Source organism: Euwallacea similis, chromosome 22 (genome assembly GCF_039881205.1).
Source record: "Euwallacea similis isolate ESF13 chromosome 22, ESF131.1, whole genome shotgun sequence".
NCBI lineage: Eukaryota > Metazoa > Arthropoda > Insecta > Coleoptera > Curculionidae > Euwallacea > Euwallacea similis.
In genome coordinates, this window is record NC_089630.1 from 1,384,308 (window position 1) to 1,402,003 (window position 17,696).

Here is a 17,696-nt window from a genome sequence, read left to right on the forward strand (position 1 = left end):
ATTTTTTAATTGTCGCATTGAATTTTTGAAATTTCTTCTTACTTTTTCAGTGCGCATTTTGGAAATCCAACGTTCTCACCTCCTCGTGGCTAGAAACACATCTACGGGTCCTTTTTAATGTATTTCCTCACCGGGGGAGATGCCCAAATTTTAAACGATGTAGTCCAATAGGTTTTGATAGAGAAGGGAAAATGACCCTACGAGTTTGTTGCTGGTGAACAGTATTCCTTGAAATGGTATGAACTTGGTCGCGATTTAATCCCAGTGAATATGAGCGAAGAAAATTTTCAGAGGAGCTCTTAAGGGGGCAATAAAGGGCCAGGCTAGTACAACTATTGCTATATACGACCTAGTTGCTAAGCAATAGATATACAGCAACTGCAATATTTGTAGAACACTAAAACACTGATCCACAGGGAAATTTCATTATTGAAGGTATTCGTCCTGGATACTATAAGATCGTGGCTTACCCTATAACAGGACAAGGCAGCGACGTTAACCAAGAAGATTTTATAGAGATGTTTACAGGTTTTTGTTATTTTTTCTTTCATCATTTTTTGATATTACGACGACGATACAAAACAAGTGGACTTCACAATAACTGAGCAAGAAAACATCCTCTGATCCACCGGCGAGGCAAGCAGGTGTTCAAGCGAGTTCAGACTTGCAGACCAACCACATAATTACAAGTAAGAATTCAAGCCTTCCCTAAAGGCCACCTTTGTTAACGGTGAAAGCGACTCAAGAAATGCTTGGTAGGGGAGCAAACCTCCTTCAATTCCTCAACTCATTCATTGCCAATATGCCAGTCTTAACCAGGCACCTGGAAGATCAAATATTAAGACATTCGAGATGGCTTCAGGAGGACTTTTCGCCTACCATTGGGTGAAGCCAGCAAATCAAGCCTTCAAGTAAAGTTAAAAAGATTTATTCTTGAAAATGTGGATTTGCACAACGATCAAAGAATTTACAGAAGCACGATGCAGAACAGTAGATTTAGGTCTGTTCTCCTAGATGTTCCGATTGATTGGGTAGTTAGTGGAGAGAATACCTTGGAACTTACCATTGAATCTGGAGCTATTAAATATGACGCGAATAGCTTGCAAGTTAATAAATAGGAATAAATTGACTTAAAATTTCAGGTTTTATTGATAAAAAATTGCAGTAGATTAAATCCATCCAGAGCGCTTTTGCCCAGTTAGCTTGGATTTCATGGATTCGATTTTGATGGGTGGGCTTGAAGGATTGGGTTTGCCTTGCTCAACTTCCGGAACAACTTCCATTAAGTCCTCCACATTTAGAACTGTGTGTGGTATTTCTTCTTCACTTTTCGCTGCGTTAGGATCAGCAGGTTCCTCTTCAGGAGAAGCTGTTGGGGGAACTTCTTGAGGGTGATCTGCAAGAACTACACGTTCTTCACAAGGAATACTTCTTCTGGTATTATTTATGCCTGCTGAAGGAGGGGTTTTTTCAGGATTTTGCAGTAGAGGTGGTTCTTCAATATGAGCTTCCTGGAAAGGAAAGTATTGTAATCACTTTTGCAGTCGAGTTTTCAGCACTCTAATGAATATGTTCTTGAATGAATAAACAGCACGTCTGGGATATTGCGATCCTATAAACAGGGGAAGACATATGGAATTATTCTGTTTATGCAACGCGTATTAATAGAACATAAAGATAATTTATAGTGCATTCTTAGATACATTCCATACCGCGTGACATAGAAAAGAGAACACCCCGTAAGAATGCTTTGATCTAAGCACATCGTTAAATAAATTTAACAAATTCGATGGCTAAAACTTGAAAAAAACTTAATAACATGTAGGTCCTCCGCGTTGTCTTACGTACTCCTGGACACGTCGAGGCATCAATTTAATGAGATGATCGAAGTCCTCTTGAGGGATCTCATTCCACGATACTTGTACGGTACTGCAGAGTATCGCTAGGGTTTATAGGGGATAAGGCAAATTTTGTAACCTTTTATCCAGAATGTCTCAGACATATTCAATGGATGGTAGGTCTGGAGGTCGGGGTGGCCAAGATAACAAATTAATTCTATTTTATTGGAGGAAATCCATAGCAACCGTTGAGTGATCATATCGCCTTTGATGAAATCCGAAGATGACCTGCTACTATGAACTACAGCATCTCACACCATTATTCCTACAATGGGGTGCACCTCGTCCCTTTCTCATTCTTCCACGACCATCATGCATAAACAGACAAAATTTGGATTCGTCGCTGATAGCTTCAGTGTCCCATTCCAGGCGCCACCCGTTCTCTGCACCATGGCAATTGATTTTGTCCATGAAGAACGGTAAGAAGTAGCACAAGATGGGGTTTAGCAATCCACTGGTCTGCCAGCGCCTTTGACGAGCTGAATCTGTCGGTTAACGCCAAAAGTTTAAGGCGCGATCTTGGGGTTCTATAGTTCTCCGACGCCTTCCTGTACCTCTTCACGGGGTGTTCACTTTTCTATGGCTCGCAGTATATTATGTATGTTAGAAAATATTTTTAGAAATATTAAAAAAAAGCATAAAAGGGAGTTTTGCTTGATAGAATTTAAAAAATTTTTTTGAGCAACATTCTGATATAGTTCCGACTTTGAAAAATGCTGTAGCTGTGCAGAATTTGAGGGAGAAAGTACATCAGAGACTTCGAAACCTTCCAATTTTTACCAGAACAGATCTGGAAAAGATTTAGGCAGACTTAATGAAGAGATAACTCGCACTAACCTGAACTGACCAACGGAACACCTCAGATTTCCTGTACTTATTCACATATTTGCGACATGAAGATATGAAGTAACGAAGACTGGAATAAACTGGTAAAATAATTCACTTTCTATAAATTTGTTTTCCCTTTATGTTGAGTTTCTCCTCTGTCGATTTCATGATTTATCATATTTTCTTAATATACTCACCACTGTGCTTGCTTACCGTAAATCTCTCCTCGCTGCTATTACTGGAATGCGCATTGTTTTCATTTGAAGCTGGATCTATTACAGCTTCTATAAAGAAAGTAATGAGCATATGATTTACAAATTTTAATGTCTAAAAATAACACTTTTTCCCCTTGCTTTGCTTAAAACTCTTTGAAATGCGTCTCAGTTACTACTTCGATACTCCTCAGTAATGAGATTTTATGTGTGATATGTGCCATGGTTTGAAGACTCCCTAATCAGGTCTGCATCATATAATTTTTACCTAACTTACTTAAATTAACCTGAACTAACCTGAACTAGCTTTAACTAACCTTTTTTTCTGAGGTTGAGGGGATTCTGCTATTCAGACATCGTGAGGTGGCTCAAAGCGATCTGGTTTGCCCACTATATGTCGGATTGGTTTTCCTATCCAGGAATCATTGACAGACTAAACTCCCTTTCCTCCCATCCCCGCCATGAAGCATTTCTTCGGACCGAGTTCCAGTCTTCGCATGTTTGCTTGCCTTCATTATTCTTCTAATCAGCTGTGCTATGCTGTTCCTTTGATTTTCGGATTTCAGCATCGCGTTCGCAATGTTTTCTTTGGTCACATCACAGCCCATTAGGGTTTCGCCTGGTTTCCTTCCTTCTTCCCATTCTTCGGGTGCGTCGTTATTTTTATCAAAATGCCAGCTCTTTGCTTCCCGTTCCTTTCCCATTCTGCACAATAGCTCACAAATGTCCTGTAATCGCCTGAATTAAAAAATAGTCATGATCTCCCCATTTTCTGCAAGTCTACGCCTCAAAGTCTCCGATGAATGTTTTTGTTCATCTCTCGTAGATGTCCCACTGCGCTTGCCATTGTTTAAGTGTTGATTTCTTTGCTTCTGCAAGTTTCGCCTTGTCTAGCTGTATTTTGACGAGTTTTTTGCTACCCCTTTGCTTTCCCTGTTACGACCAGATCCGCGATCTAGACCGAACTCCAACCTGAACTAACCTTTTTTTTATAAAGGAGGAAACTTTCATAGGTATCCGGCTTGTTCGCCTGATGACCGGGTTATGTGGGATTCACTCCCCTGTGGAGACACATTCCCACATTAAAACCTCCCCTCTTTGCCATGGATCCGTCTGGAAACTGCCGTAAGACATTCCTTCAGACGGCGGCAGATTTTTCCCGTCCGTAGACACCTTGAGCCTCCTGTTGTTTCCTTTTCCTTTTGGACATTCTTTTTCCTTTTCATCAGATTCAGTATTCTTTCATAGTTTTCTCACCGACAAATGATTCTTTCCGTCCGAGCACACCTTTAACCTGAACTAACCTGAACTAACCCGCCCTAACCCGAACTAACTTTGCCAATACCTTCAAACTTAACTAGGTGTTTCCTGTCATCTTTCGGGGTCAAACAAGTAGTTCCTTCGTCTTCAGATTTCTTGTAGTCCTCTTCGATTTTCTTGGACATGAACTTGGCATAAGCCACTCTAGCCCCCCTGGGGACCTCGACCAGTTTCGGATTGTACTCTGCAATTACCCAATATCAATGAAAAGATTACAAACCCACAGAAACATTAACTAACCCAGTAGCTTCTCATCCTCGATCTGCACGGGCTGATTAACATTCGTGAATATGTGCTTTCGCAAGCTTTGTCTCTTTCTCCTGGAAAATTCGGCCTCCTGGGCCGACCCTATGGGGTTGCTGGCCGTGGTGTTTCTCCGGACCAACTCGTTCCAATTCTTCTTTTTGGTCTTGAACGTTGTTCTCCTTCCCAGAACCTTCGCAATCTGCCCGAAGACGTTTTTAGGCTCGTCCAAATTTTGCTGAATTTCGTTTTCGATTCCCTCGACTATGCCTATGTGGAAGTCTGTCAAGAGGCGCCTTTCCATGGTTTTGCCCTTCTTTCCAGATACTGAAAATGAGCAGCTTTTTTTCTGAGCCCTCTTCGATGGTTCTTGACTGGTTACCTTGAGTGTCCTCCAATGATACTGTAGGCGTCTTCATGCCATTCTGCCTGAGGATGTCTATGAGCTCGTACCTCAGGGTGGAGATATCTTGCCTGATTTCCATTACATCGTCCTCAGTTATGTGGTAATCATCCCTTTTCCTTTGCTCCGCAGTAACATATCTCCTGACAAGCAGCTTCATAATGGTTTCGTGCTTCTGCCTGGATATTTCTCTGGATTTGTTCTACGTACAAAAATGTTTCATAACTGAGTCTACATTCAGCATAAACACACACACCTTAAAGCTCTCAGTGCCAAGCCTGGATTTACCACAACCCAGCCTCCTCTTAAGAGCCTTGGGAGTCGGAACCATATTGAAGGGAGGTGGTAGTGCGTCTCCATCGTCGAAGTAGCTCACCCACAGGCGACTTCTGGCAAACTTCCACTCAGTGTCCGATCTCTCCGAAATGATTTGGTACGAATTGGACATCATGGCGATGAGCATGTTCAACAGGACGATTACATTGATGACCGAGTATGAGCCGAACATAAGTAAGGCCCAGAACCTGGTAAAGCCCTTGATTCCTGTTAGCTCGAAGGTCATCAGGTCAACCAAGCCGAAACTGGCCCAGAAGAGGGACTGAGAAGTCTCGAACAGGCTAAAAAATTGATTTTTTATAATTAAGTCTTGCTCGCGTTTTTGTGGCCTTAGGGCTACTTAGCGTATCTCCTCCAGATGGTGCAGGCCTTGTCATTGTTCTCGAAGTCCGGCAGACCAGTGGGTAAGTGGTAGCACTTGTTCTTCTCCAGTTCTGCGTAGTACCAGAGCAGCTGATTGAGCCCTGATTGAGGGGAAGTGTGGGGTTTAATGGGATATTGAGAAGGGCCATAATTTACCACAACCGAATGCGAAAAGAACCAAAGAGTATATAAAGAAAAACTTCACTATGTCGATTATCATGCGTCCCAGGGATATTTGAAGGGGCCCCAAGTGGGGATTGACGCTGAAGATGTGGACTAGTTTCAAGAAACTAAAAAAAACGTAGCTTTAAGGTGAGGGAGGGATGGGGATTTAATCACCTGAAGATCATCCCGGCGGCGAAAGCTCCTTCGGAGAGCAGCATGGGCTCGAAGGAATCCCATTCCTCTCTTGGGTACCATGTGGGCTTGCCCAACTGCTCGTCTCTCTTGATGGTGCCTCAAATGCTTAGAAATTTAGAATAACTATAGAAAGTCAATTACCCAGCAAATATAGTATGAGGTCAATCGCAGCGATAGCCAGAGGACGTAAAATACGTTGGTGATAAAATCCACTATGTTCCACAGGTCCGAGACGTACTCGAGGAGACCATTACACCATAGAGACTTCATTTCTGCCCAAATCAGGCCTAAATTTTATGAATTTACGAGAATTTCATCCGCTAAAAAAGACTCCCTTACTTATGACGTACACGATGACCCCGCACTCGGCCAGGCCAAACAGAGCCCCTCTTTCCTTCCTCTCCCACTCGTCCACCATATCCTGGACCCACTCATTGCCTATAAACTCCAGAATCACTATTTCAATCCTTTGAGACGCCGCACCTAAGAGCACTAAAATTTTCTCGAGATCACTACAGTTTCCCTACATAAACGCTCAATGATGGTTACTTAGAAAGAGCCCGTAAGAGGCCGAATGGATGATGAACTTGACAAAGGGCTTCTTCATGAAGAGCCCCATGTTGGAATGGGGGGCTACCAGGTAAATGGTGCAGTAAATGGGGAACATCATGGCCATGTTGACCACTTGGATGCATTGTCCGATGATGTTCTTCCTCCTGAAGCCCGGCAGGCCTTCATACCATATCGCCGCCAGTAGCTGCTGCACATTGGGATGCGCTATGAACTAGCGAATTTTGTGATTTAGGTATAGTTTTGGTCGGCAATTTTACCTTTTTTTGTTTGTATTTTATGGCCAGCTTTAGCCTCTCTAAAGTTTGCCGCTCCCCGGTGACCCAGATCTCCCCATTCGGGTCGTAATTGAGCATTATTTCTAGCTCGTACGAGGTCCTGGCGTGGTCCAGAAGAGAGGTGGCGAAATTCTGAACTTGATTCCTCATTTCCTGCATTGAATAAATGTGTTTTGGTGTTAATTTAGTGTCCCATCAAAGATACGTTGTATTCAGCTCTAAACTCGGTCTCCATTCTGCTGAGCCGGCGCAAGTCCCATGATAGCTCAAAGGCCGTTAGCAAAGGGTCACTGGACGAGAGACAAATCAACGAGGGCGACGATAGAGCCCTATAAGCGTTGATTCTGCTCTGGGAGTGCCTCAGAGAGTCCGCTTTGCTCGACTCAACGCATTCGTCGCAGCCGCACCTGCACCATGAGAAACTCAAACTCATTGCCCCATGTGGAACGACCACGCGACCTACCTGACGTCGTGAGGCATCGGAAGGGTAGCTCCCCGGTCCAGAAGCAATTTGATGATTTCATAATTGTTCTTATGGGCCGCCAGGATGAGGGGGGTAATGTCCGCGGTGAACGATGCCCCTGAGCGGTCCACTCGCTCCCAGCTCTAAAAATCGCTAAATAAAGAGCTAAGATGAGTATTAGACTTACATAGAGTTCATCGGACTTGTGATGCTCTTCCTCCCAGTTTAAGAGCAGCTCCACGGCCTCGACATACTCTTCTTTGATTGCATGCAGCAATCCGTCCTAAATGAAGAAAGAGCTGTTTTAGTGTGCACGAGCGACGCTCGGAGGCTCTAAATACGTCCCGAAAGGTCTAAATCAGCTCATAATCTCTTGAGATCATGCTTTAGGTATCCGTAACTAACACGCAACATTATATTTTAATTTACCTTGACTTCGATGTGCTCTACGAGCAGGAGCCTCATCAACTCGATATTTTCGTTCTCAATTGCAGCAATTAGTGCGGATCGATTGAGTGGATCAACACAGTTGATATCGAACTCTTCTGGATGCGATTTGTATTGGTCTATGATCCTGAGAATCATAATTGAGCGTGACTAAAGGTTTGTTTTGTCTGAATACATATTTGCTTTGCTCTTCAGGGTGGATTAGGGTTATGCATGAGTGATCGTCAGCTTAACTAGCAGGATGTTTTGTGAGGTATTTTTCCTGTTTTCAGCAAGAATGTCGCCTCACAGATGGTCCGTCGGCAGGTTCTTCCACATCGGCGGAAGCAACAAGGTAAGGCCGTTAAAGCTTTGTGGTGCTTTGTTCGCTGTATTTGTGCAGAATTACATGTAATTACCTTTGAACCGTAGCACAATCTCCCCGTTCTGCGTGCAGCAAAAAGGTCTTTTCGATTTGCGACAGGGGCCGCTCTATGGGGTCATTGAGCAGCAGCCCGGAAACGAAGGATTCCTCCACGTCTTGGATCAGCTTCTCCCGCGATTCCGTCCCCTTCATGCTTCCTCAAAATATCCCGACAGACAAATATCCAACGATTAAATGGATCGCCCCAGCAGGTGCAACGCAGATCTCGGAAAACCCTCAAGTTCGATCGATTCGTGCTTAATTTGATTAGAGTACCTACAGGGAAAGTTATAACGGAAGTTGAACTGCTCTATTGACCTTGGAATCGTATTACCTCGAGGTAATTACTGTTTTTCCGGATAATTTATGGGAGAGATAGAATTCCTGACCGTATCAGGGAGGCTACTCAGGGGGCTTCCCCGACCAGTGAAGGAGGTTCCCGCGCGGGCCTGCATAAGGTTTCAAGCTAAATTTTCACTTTCAAGTCTTATAACAACCTTGTCCTGATTTAAATTCTCAAGGCGCCATCGGGAAATCCAATTTGCTAAATTACATAATGGGATTAAATCTGGAAATGGGAACCACTTACGTGCACTATCGTGGTTCCTTAATTTCTCCTTAGCATCGTGATATGCAACATTCCTGCACGTTATTCTCCCTCAAGCTCGCTGCTTCACTGTGTCGTTTTCTGTTCTAGTCCTGGATCCACAGCAATGGAGAAATCTGACGTAATTCGAATAAGCCGAAATATCCAAACTTTCCAGGTTTTTTCTTGCTGTTGCAGGACGATGTGGAGGCCAAAGATACCAAGGCTTCAGTGCCTCTCCCCAACCTCCCCAAAACGCTGAATTTAGAAGAGAAGAAGTATCTCTTAGCCATTGAACGAGGCGACTTACCAAATGTCAGAAGGTAAGCTCTGTTACCACCACTATCACCAGTCGGACTTACTAAATATTGATACCTCAGAATACTCCAGAAGGCCCATAGGAACAAGACCCAGCTGGACATCAACTGCGTAGACAGTCTGGGAAGAGGAGCCCTGACCATTGGAATCGACCAGGAAAACCTGGAAATGGTGGAGCTGTTGGTGGTCATGGGGGTCGACACTCGGGATGCGCTCTTATACGCCATCAACGTCGAGTTTGTTGAGGCAGTTGAGCTTCTTTTGGAACACGAGGAACTCGTCCATAAAGATGGAGAACCTTACGTAAGCTCCCTTACACTTTTGTTCCTGCTTCCAACGGTCGTTTTCAGAGCTGGCAAAAAGTGGACATAAATACCGCCACGTTTACCCCGGACATAACTCCTCTAATCCTGGCAGCTCACAGAAATAACTATGAGATTTTGAAGATCCTGCTGGACAGAGGAGCGACCATTCCCATGCCTCATGATATCAAGTATGAGCACATTGCCCTGACTCATTGCATCTGCACGGGTCCCCCATTTGCAGGTGCGGGTGCGATGCCTGCATATCCCAATCGGAAGAAGACTCCTTGAGGTACTCTCTATCTAGGTTAAACGAGTATCGGGCCCTGGCAAGCCCCTCTTTGATAGCCTTGTCTTCCAGCGACCCCCTCCTAACAGCCTTCCAGCTTTCCTGGGAACTAAAGAACTTGGCATTTGCAGAACCCGTAAGAATTGGAATAATCATTGCATTACTCTTAGCTTGATTCCCTACGAACCACCAGGAAACTAAATCTGAATACATGGAGCTGCGCAAGCAATGCCAGCAATTCGCAGTGGATTTGCTGCAGCAATCCAGAAGCTCTTCTGAGCTGGCCATTATCCTGAACCACGACCCAGATAGTCCCCCTTACGAAGAAGGGGAGCATATGAAGCTCGCCAGGCTGGAGCTGGCCATATTGTATAAGCAGAAGAAGGTTGCCGGTGCAGCTGAATATCTGGGTTCTTCTGTTAACAAGAATTGTAGTTTGTAGCCCACCCCAATATCCAGCAGTTACTCGCAGCCCTCTGGTACGAGGGCGTGCCGGGCTTCAGGAGGAAGTCGACAGGGAAAAAACTCATGATTATTATGAAAGTCGCCCTCTTCTTTCCACTTTACTGCCTCCTCTACACCATCGCTCCAGAAACGAAGTCTGCGAAGCTGATGAGGAAGCCGTTCATGAAGTTCTTGATTCATGCCTCCTCATATCTCTTCTTTCTGTGTATGAAATTTGAAGCAGAAGCTCTGATGAAGTAATCAAAGTTTTGACCTCTTCAGTGCTGCTCATATTGGTCTCGCTCAGGGCTGAAGACTTGTTCTTTGAGTACTTCGGATCCGCATCAATGAAAGCTTATGTTCTGGAGAAGTACCAAAAGCAGCGAGGGAACATGCCGAATTTTCTGGAATATGCTGTGTTGATATACGTAGTGGGTACGATCGCGTGGAAAGTTCCGAATTTGAGATTCTAGAAACTTAATCGCAGGCTTCATAGTCGAGGAGACGCAGGAGATTTTCACTGAAGGCGTTAAAAGCTACCTCAGGAACTTATGGAATTTCATAGATTTTACCAGGAATTTGTTCTACACCTTGACTTTTGTGCTGCGAGTTGTCGCCTACATACAGCAGACCACCGAAATCCAAAGGGACCCCAGCACCGCCTTCCTGAGGAGAGAGCAATGGAACGCCTTTGACCCTCAGTTGATCGCCGAAGGCCTCTTCGCAGCCGCAAATATCTTCAGGTTCCAAAATCCTTCAAATTTCCTCCCCAAAGCTTCAATGATTCTTCACTTTCAGTGCCTTGAAACTAGTCCACCTCTTCTCAATAAACCCCCATCTCGGCCCACTGCAGATCTCCTTAGGCCGAATGGTAATTGACATAATCAAATTCTTCTTCATCTACTCCCTGGTTCTCTTCGCCTTCGCTTGTGGTAAGGTCCTCTCCACAATTCTCAAGTTAGAGTTCGAGACAATTCTCTAACAGGGTTGAACCAGCTGCTTTGGTACTTTTCGGATCTGGAAAAGCAGAAGTGCTATCATTTGCCCAATGGAGAGCCAGATTTCGATAATGCTGCGGATTCCTGCATGAAGTGGAGGAGATTTGCTAAGTGAACTCAAACCCACTAAAATCCTTGCGCAGTACTTAAATGATATTTGTTATAGCGTGTTTGAGTCTTCTCAATCTCTGTTTTGGGCCTCATTCGGCATGGTCGATTTGAACAGCTTTGAGCTCAAAGGAATCAAAACTTACACGAGATTTTGGGGGCTTTTGATGTTTGGATCATACAGCGTGATCAACGTGATTGTCTTGCTGAATCTCCTCATTGCCATGATGTCCAACTCATACGCCATGATCGAGGTAGATTCATGGCATTTATGGAGCTTTTCACCTGCACAAGTCGCATTTTCAGGAACATGCAGATACTGAGTGGAAGTTCGCCAGGACCAAGCTGTGGATGAGTTACTTCGAGGAATCTGGAACCCTTCCTCCTCCATTCAACATCTTTCCCAGACCCAAAAACCTTTTCAAGCTGCTCGGGATGAGGAAGAAGGATAAATTTAGGAGAATGTCCACTAAAGTTTGTAAAAGCTTCTGGTTTTGTTGTTGATGTCATTAATTGGGGAAATTATTTTTAGAGGAGGAATAGGGAGGAGAAGGAGCGCGATTACAGATACACTGCAGTTATGAGGGCTTTAGTGTGGAGATACGTGTCTGCGATGCATAGGAAGTGTGACGAGAGCTTAGTGACTGAGGACGACATCAATGAAGTGAAGAGCGACATATCCTCTTTCCGGTACGAGCTCATTGAGCTCTTGAGCAAGAACGGGATGGACATCTCTTCCGCAGAGAAAAAGGAAAAAGGTAGCAATCGCTCTCATTCAATTTATCCTTTTCTTAGTCACGATTCTAGCAATATTGGGCAAAAGGATGAAAGTCTGGGAGAGGAGGCTGATGAAGGACTTCAAAGTGGCCCCTGTCGCTGTGGACGAAAGCGAGGACATTTACGCCCCACCCCCTGAAGGAGAGACCTCTCTGGCAAAGTAGGATCTTCTACAAGAAAATTATAATTTTCTCGGTTCTTTTTCCGTTAGATTCAGAAGGATTGCCAAAATGGCAGCTCTAAGCTCGAGCTTAAACAAGTGGCGGCAAGTGGTGAAAGGAGCCTGTATTGCGTACGCTCACGTAAGCAACGAGGTCTCATGGCTAAATTAATTCCTTCGTATTGCAGATCTCAGATTGGAAAATGCCACAGCAGAGACTCATTTCGGAAGCAACAGAATCTCCAAAAGGCCATGGAAGAAGTGAAACGGCTGGCCACCAGGAGCTTCATGGTGACTCAATCTGAACCGACTGTGGACCTACCTGACTACACAGGAGAAGAGATAGCCCGATTGGTCAACGATTTGTCACCTTTGGGTACTTGACTAGTATTTTAGGGGTATTATCCTTAATCTTGATAATATTTGCAGCCTCAGTGAAAGCGAATCATGTTTCACCTATAGAGGACCAAAAACAGAAAAGTTCGGTTTTGTCCCCTGTTATCTCGGTAATTCCACTCCCACTCGCGACTCTGAAGGTACCCACAGAAACCGATCTGATTGACTTGAAGAGTGTCCAGAGCTCCCCAGTTGCTGTCTTGAGGAAGCCAATTGAGGATGAAAAAACAGGTTCACCTTCAGCAAATTTAAAACGTGAGACACCCACACAATTATCTAAAGCTCGCCTTGAAGAGAAATCAAAACCTACTCTTCATGGTGAAGACTCTTCAGATCAAAGAGAGTCTGCAAAAAAACAAATTCCCAGCCCCAAGCAGTTTGGCTTCCAATGCATCAGCTCTCCCTCTCCAACGAGGCAGTGTGACTCTTCCGTGAAATCCGGAGGTGAAGATGATATCTCTAGGGAGGATCACGTTGTAGATGAGAGAGCAGCTGCGACTTCGGAGGACTCAGGAAGTAAGGGAAGCTCCGATGAGCTGAACAAGATTTTCTCCCCGGATACTGTTGGGAGTTGCAATGGTAAGGTATTTTCTTAAAGTAAATGGAATTCATTCAGGTGAACTTGTACAGATGACGTGGATGAGTCAGTGGAGAAGGATCAAGATGAGGTTTTTGAAGAAGCCAAGTTGGAATTTGTGGAGAAGGATCCAATAGAACAAGTGAGTTATTTTAATTTGGGAAATGGAACTGTGATTTAGCCGGTTGCAGGTCGATGAAGAATTTAAGCCTCCTGTCGAGACTTTGCAGGTTTGTTCAGATCTCAGACCAGTAACGCCAATGAGCCAAAGGAATATCCAGAAGGTCGGGGATGTGGGCAGGAAAAAGCAACCCAAGTACGGCTGGCTGTGAGCCAGGAATTCATATCCAAGGAGGTTGAATCACGCTATTTTTAATGTAATAAACAGTTCATGTATTTCTTCTCTCTTTTTACGAATAAAAAAACGTTTTTTTTACTTAAGTAATACTATTGGCAAAGTTGGAAAATATATATTTTCTCTAAGACTATCACAGATCCGGAATAGAGGCCGCTAAGATCCGAGAAGCGGAGGCAAAGCAACCACTGAGAGCGCCATTGGAAAGGAGTTTTAGCACCGCTTTGAGATAAAATGGAAATTATTCGGGTCATTTCGATTAAATTGTTGTTCGCCTTTGCATCAAAGACGAGTACTTATGTCCTCAACAGACTCGGATTTTTTAACGAGCTGGAACTCTTTCTTTTCGTCCCTCCCAATGGTCAGATCTCTGGCCAGTGGCCTCGCGAATAAATTCGGGTCGTAATTCTCGTCCTTTATCGCCCTTCTGGTAATTTTCCTGACGATTAAACTGGCAATGTAGCCGATCACGAAGGTTACAACGAGGCCTATTACTCCGTTGTACAAGTACGACACTCGGTACAACCAGGGAAAATCCCTGAAAATAAACCGCTTATTAATGAATTGGTCATTCACACACAAACATTTACTGCCTTTGAATTATCTGATGATTTTCCATGGAAGTGGCATTGAAACTCCCATCGGCACACCCATGGAGTGAACTGGGCAAAAGCTTTAAAGGCGGTTTTGGAGCAAACGCCAGCCACAGGGCTACTACCATTCCACACAGGAGCCCTAGCAGAGATCCCTATGAATTATCTTTACATGTAGAGATAATTAAGCGACCAAATTACTGGATAGTACCACTTCGTTGGCCATATAAGTGAACATTCCCAAAGTGAAGAACCCCAAGATCGGACCCCCGACAGCCCCAAATATCGTGAGGGAGGCTCGGAGAATCGACCCTAGATACTGCACCAGGAAAGCCATTCCCAGGCATATTAGTCCGTAGACCAGGGCAATGCATTTGGTGAGGGTCGTAGCGCTTTTAGGGGATAATTCTGACTTGCGCAGGTAGGCGCGAAAGGGCTGAAATAATCGGGTATAAATTAAGGTGAGGTACGCCAATGGAAAGTGCATACTTGCACTACTTGGTCCTGCCGAAATATTCGAGCTACGCCAGTGAGTACACGCAAAATTTATTAAATTTATTTCTTCGGCTCTAATAAGACAGAGGCGCACGGGAGGGATAGTGAAGGATGCGTGACTATGAGACAAAAACCAGATTTTAACCCAGAATTTTTGGAAAAATATCGCGACGTGTAACCCATGTTTGCAGGCATTTCAGCACTCTTAAAATTTCTCATCAAATTTTGAAAATCCCCACTTATGCTGTCGAAATTCAGGGGCGTGCTAAAGGTGCTTTGAGGGCACACAAATCCAAGAAGATAGCGAGCTTGGCAAGTTAAAAATATTGGAAATTTGTCCCTGCTAAGAAAGTAGGTTCTACTGGCAGGGCCGGCCTAAGCAAATTTGGACAAAATTTTTAATCAATGCCTCCCTACCCCCAAGAAAAACCGCCGACCAGGAAAGTCCGTCCTTCCTGGCCTGCAGCCCCGGACCATCGCCCAACCTCGTCCCCCAAAAGGCCGGTACTCTCTACTGGTACCTTATAATAGTCTTCCATGGTGACTGCAGCTACACTATTTAAAATGGCGGACACAGTGGATAAAGTAGCGCTGAAAATCCCAGCTACGAACAATCCTGCCAGTCCTGGAATATGACCCATAGTGTCGATCACGTAATAGGGCATAAGCTGAAATATTCCATTTAATAGACACGATTCCCTGTGGCCAAGTTCCAGATCTAGCCGATCGTCACGTACCTGATCCATGCTTGTAATGTATCCTGCCTTCAAAGGGTCACAGGCAGAATATTTGGAATAAATGGCCAATCCGGCGAACGAAGTGGTTACCCCCAGGAAGCAAAAAATTGGCCAATTGAGCCATAGAGCCTTTTGAGCCCTCTTTAAGTCCCTCACGGTTAAGTATCTCTGGATTTGAGTTTGATTTACTCCATAAAGCGATAGATAGAGCACACCGCCTCCTAATGTTAGCGAAAGCCATGAATGTCTTACCGTGGGGTCCGGGTCAAAGCTGTGGTAGATAAAGAAATTACATGGGGCCCTGATTAGTTACTTTGCAGAATTTACTTCCAGATATCGGTTCTGTTGCCTTCAGAGGCGATTTTCCATATCTCAGAAATTGAGCCATGGGCTGCAATGGCGCTACCGATCACGCTGAAGACCCCAAGGAACATCAGAATGGACTGAAACACGTCGGTCATTACCACGGCTTTCATGCCTCCTATGGTTGAATAGAATGTGCACACAAGACCTGTAATAATTATCATGTTTTAAAAAATCAGTAGTTCTTTGGGTAATTTCACCAGTGGTTACAACCGCAGTTACTCTATGTATGCCCGTGAGAGCTTCCAATGCTAAAGCAGGGGCGTAGATTACCACTCCTGTATACAGGGTCATTTGCAAGGTGTACGCTAATGATGCGGCCAATCTCGAACTTCTCCCGAAGCGCAGCTCTAAATACTGATGAGAAAAATCTGAATTAATGAATCTTAATTAAAAGGGCATGCTTACCTTATAGACGCTGGTGGTTTGAAGCCTAAAAAATACTGGTAAGTACAGGTAAACAGCCACTGGGGTGAACACCAAGTGGCCCAGATAAATTAGTATAAATTGAAAACCGAACATGTAGTTCTCCCCCGAGACTCCCAAAATTGTTATTGCGGACATGAACGAGGCCATTAGTGATATTGCTACCGGGTACACTGATAGATTTTGATCGGCTAAAAGATATTCCTGAGGGTACACCATTTTAGCGCCTATTCTGATCATATTATTATGGCTCATACCCTGACGGTTTTTTGCTTCCCTCCGGTGAATCGGTAGTAGATCCCAATAGCAGACGATATGAGAAGAACCAACACCAGGATTACATAATCCCAGGCTCCAAACCCCGATGGGTGGCCTTCCATGCTACTGCCGATGAAGAATGCTTCAGTCTTCTCTCTCTGCTCCCCTGCTGCTTCTAACATGCCAAAATCGTCTTCTGTGGTGTCATAATAATCTGATGAGAACTGTAACTGTAAAATTTCCGATGGTGCCGGTTCGTTAGTCCGAGTTGTTTTGGGAGAGTTAATTTTGGTTAGGTCGAAAACAAGCTGGCTTTTGGATCTGCGCGCGTCACACTGTCTTACTTAATTACTTAGTAGGTCTCCGTATCATTTGTATTAGACAGAAATGTAATGGTATTAGCACAAGGTCAAAAGCAAAAACTGCTGAAGTTCCGTAATTGTTATTGAGTGTTAATAATTCCATTCGATTTCGAGTAGCGTGGTTGATTCGAAAAGGGACGGGGGAAATAATTGCCAGGCGACGCTAGGTACGCCACTGGCTGAACAAGCTTATTTATTTATTAATATTAATTTTGATTGTAATGAAGATTGCCCATATGCATTCTGGTACTCTAATGATTAGCAAATTGATTTGTTTACAATTACAAAAATATGATGTAACGCCAATTCATCCTCCGAAACGTTTTAATGACCTCAATAGAATAGATGATGATTGTGCTAATAATTGATCTTGACTCGCAACAATTACTGTGTAATTGTGTCAAACAGCGATTTTTGAATAATTATCAGTGATAATGCATTATGAGCTTCAAAGTGAGCAGCCATGCTTAGATCACAAAAAAAATTATCATAAGCTTTAAAAAATTTTGAAAAAATCCACCTTGAGACGTGACGGAAGATTTGATTTTTTACATGAAGAAATATCGAACATTTAAAAAAAATTAATATATAATAGAAATCTTAGTACAGGAGAGGCGCTAAAAAGATCAAAATCAATAATTCCCTACAAATTTCATAAAATTGAAACCATTTTAGAACCATTATTTTATGTTAATTTTAATTTAATTTCTAATCCAGTCCTACCCTGGCAATATTTCAAGACGGGTAAAATGTCGCCATTTGTTTCACATAATTTTACTATTTCTAATGTTTTTCACCAACTACTCCAAGGTTTTCCTGACCTTATGTATCGTTTTTATCGTTCGATTTTAGTTGTTATTGCATAAGCTTTTATAAAATAATTTAGAAATTAAGGGATTTATGGAAACACATGGCGACAACCTTCAACGCCGCGGTAGGATACACAGGCCTGGACTAGACTGACCTATTTTAAATAAATATCTGAAAAATTACTAGAATTATGTTATTTATCTTAAATAGGAAATCTT

The 17,696-nt window shown here is 43.6% G+C and overlaps 3 protein-coding genes and 1 pseudogene across 3 annotated transcripts; 2 read left to right on the plus strand and 2 right to left on the minus strand.

The window, feature by feature from the left end:
• The first annotated feature begins 191 nt into the window (after nucleotides 1–191).
• Nucleotides 192–1,118, plus strand: LOC136416298 (rhamnogalacturonate lyase-like; annotated as a pseudogene).
• Nucleotides 1,119–1,129: 11 nt separating this feature from the next.
• Nucleotides 1,130–8,324, minus strand: LOC136416131 (transient receptor potential protein-like). Its single transcript, XM_066401171.1, has 18 exons — nucleotides 8,120–8,324; nucleotides 7,704–7,848; nucleotides 7,462–7,557; nucleotides 7,275–7,417; nucleotides 7,017–7,218; nucleotides 6,794–6,964; nucleotides 6,513–6,747; nucleotides 6,303–6,455; nucleotides 6,105–6,250; nucleotides 5,943–6,049; nucleotides 5,760–5,893; nucleotides 5,581–5,704; nucleotides 5,161–5,521; nucleotides 4,884–5,106; nucleotides 4,499–4,828; nucleotides 4,284–4,442; nucleotides 2,940–3,010; nucleotides 1,130–1,511 (listed from the first exon to the last, which is right to left on the minus strand). The coding sequence occupies exons 1-18, from the start codon at nucleotides 8,275–8,277 to the stop codon at nucleotides 1,170–1,172; spliced, it is 3,300 nt and encodes a 1,099-aa protein (XP_066257268.1). The 5' UTR covers nucleotides 8,278–8,324; the 3' UTR covers nucleotides 1,130–1,169.
• Nucleotides 3,138–13,502, plus strand: trpl (transient receptor potential-like). The gene is made up of 21 exons (XM_066401167.1): nucleotides 3,138–3,184; nucleotides 7,994–8,055; nucleotides 8,909–9,033; nucleotides 9,091–9,331; nucleotides 9,379–9,521; nucleotides 9,575–9,755; nucleotides 9,813–10,004; nucleotides 10,055–10,289; nucleotides 10,346–10,498; nucleotides 10,551–10,806; nucleotides 10,862–10,995; nucleotides 11,049–11,172; nucleotides 11,228–11,423; nucleotides 11,476–11,643; nucleotides 11,702–11,927; nucleotides 11,977–12,106; nucleotides 12,158–12,238; nucleotides 12,295–12,482; nucleotides 12,536–13,081; nucleotides 13,133–13,221; nucleotides 13,271–13,502. Exons 2-21 carry the CDS (start codon nucleotides 7,999–8,001, stop codon nucleotides 13,409–13,411), a joined length of 3,606 nt encoding a protein of 1,201 aa, XP_066257264.1. The 5' UTR covers nucleotides 3,138–3,184; nucleotides 7,994–7,998; the 3' UTR covers nucleotides 13,412–13,502.
• A 9-nt stretch (nucleotides 13,503–13,511) lies between these two features.
• LOC136416136 (putative sodium-dependent multivitamin transporter) lies at nucleotides 13,512–16,816 on the minus strand. The gene is made up of 9 exons (XM_066401181.1): nucleotides 16,306–16,816; nucleotides 16,031–16,252; nucleotides 15,823–15,979; nucleotides 15,587–15,770; nucleotides 15,260–15,530; nucleotides 15,044–15,190; nucleotides 14,239–14,463; nucleotides 14,028–14,182; nucleotides 13,512–13,972 (listed from the first exon to the last, which is right to left on the minus strand). The coding sequence occupies exons 1-9, from the start codon at nucleotides 16,486–16,488 to the stop codon at nucleotides 13,717–13,719; spliced, it is 1,800 nt and encodes a 599-aa protein (XP_066257278.1). The 5' UTR covers nucleotides 16,489–16,816; the 3' UTR covers nucleotides 13,512–13,716.
• Between the last annotated feature and the right edge of the window lie 880 nt (nucleotides 16,817–17,696).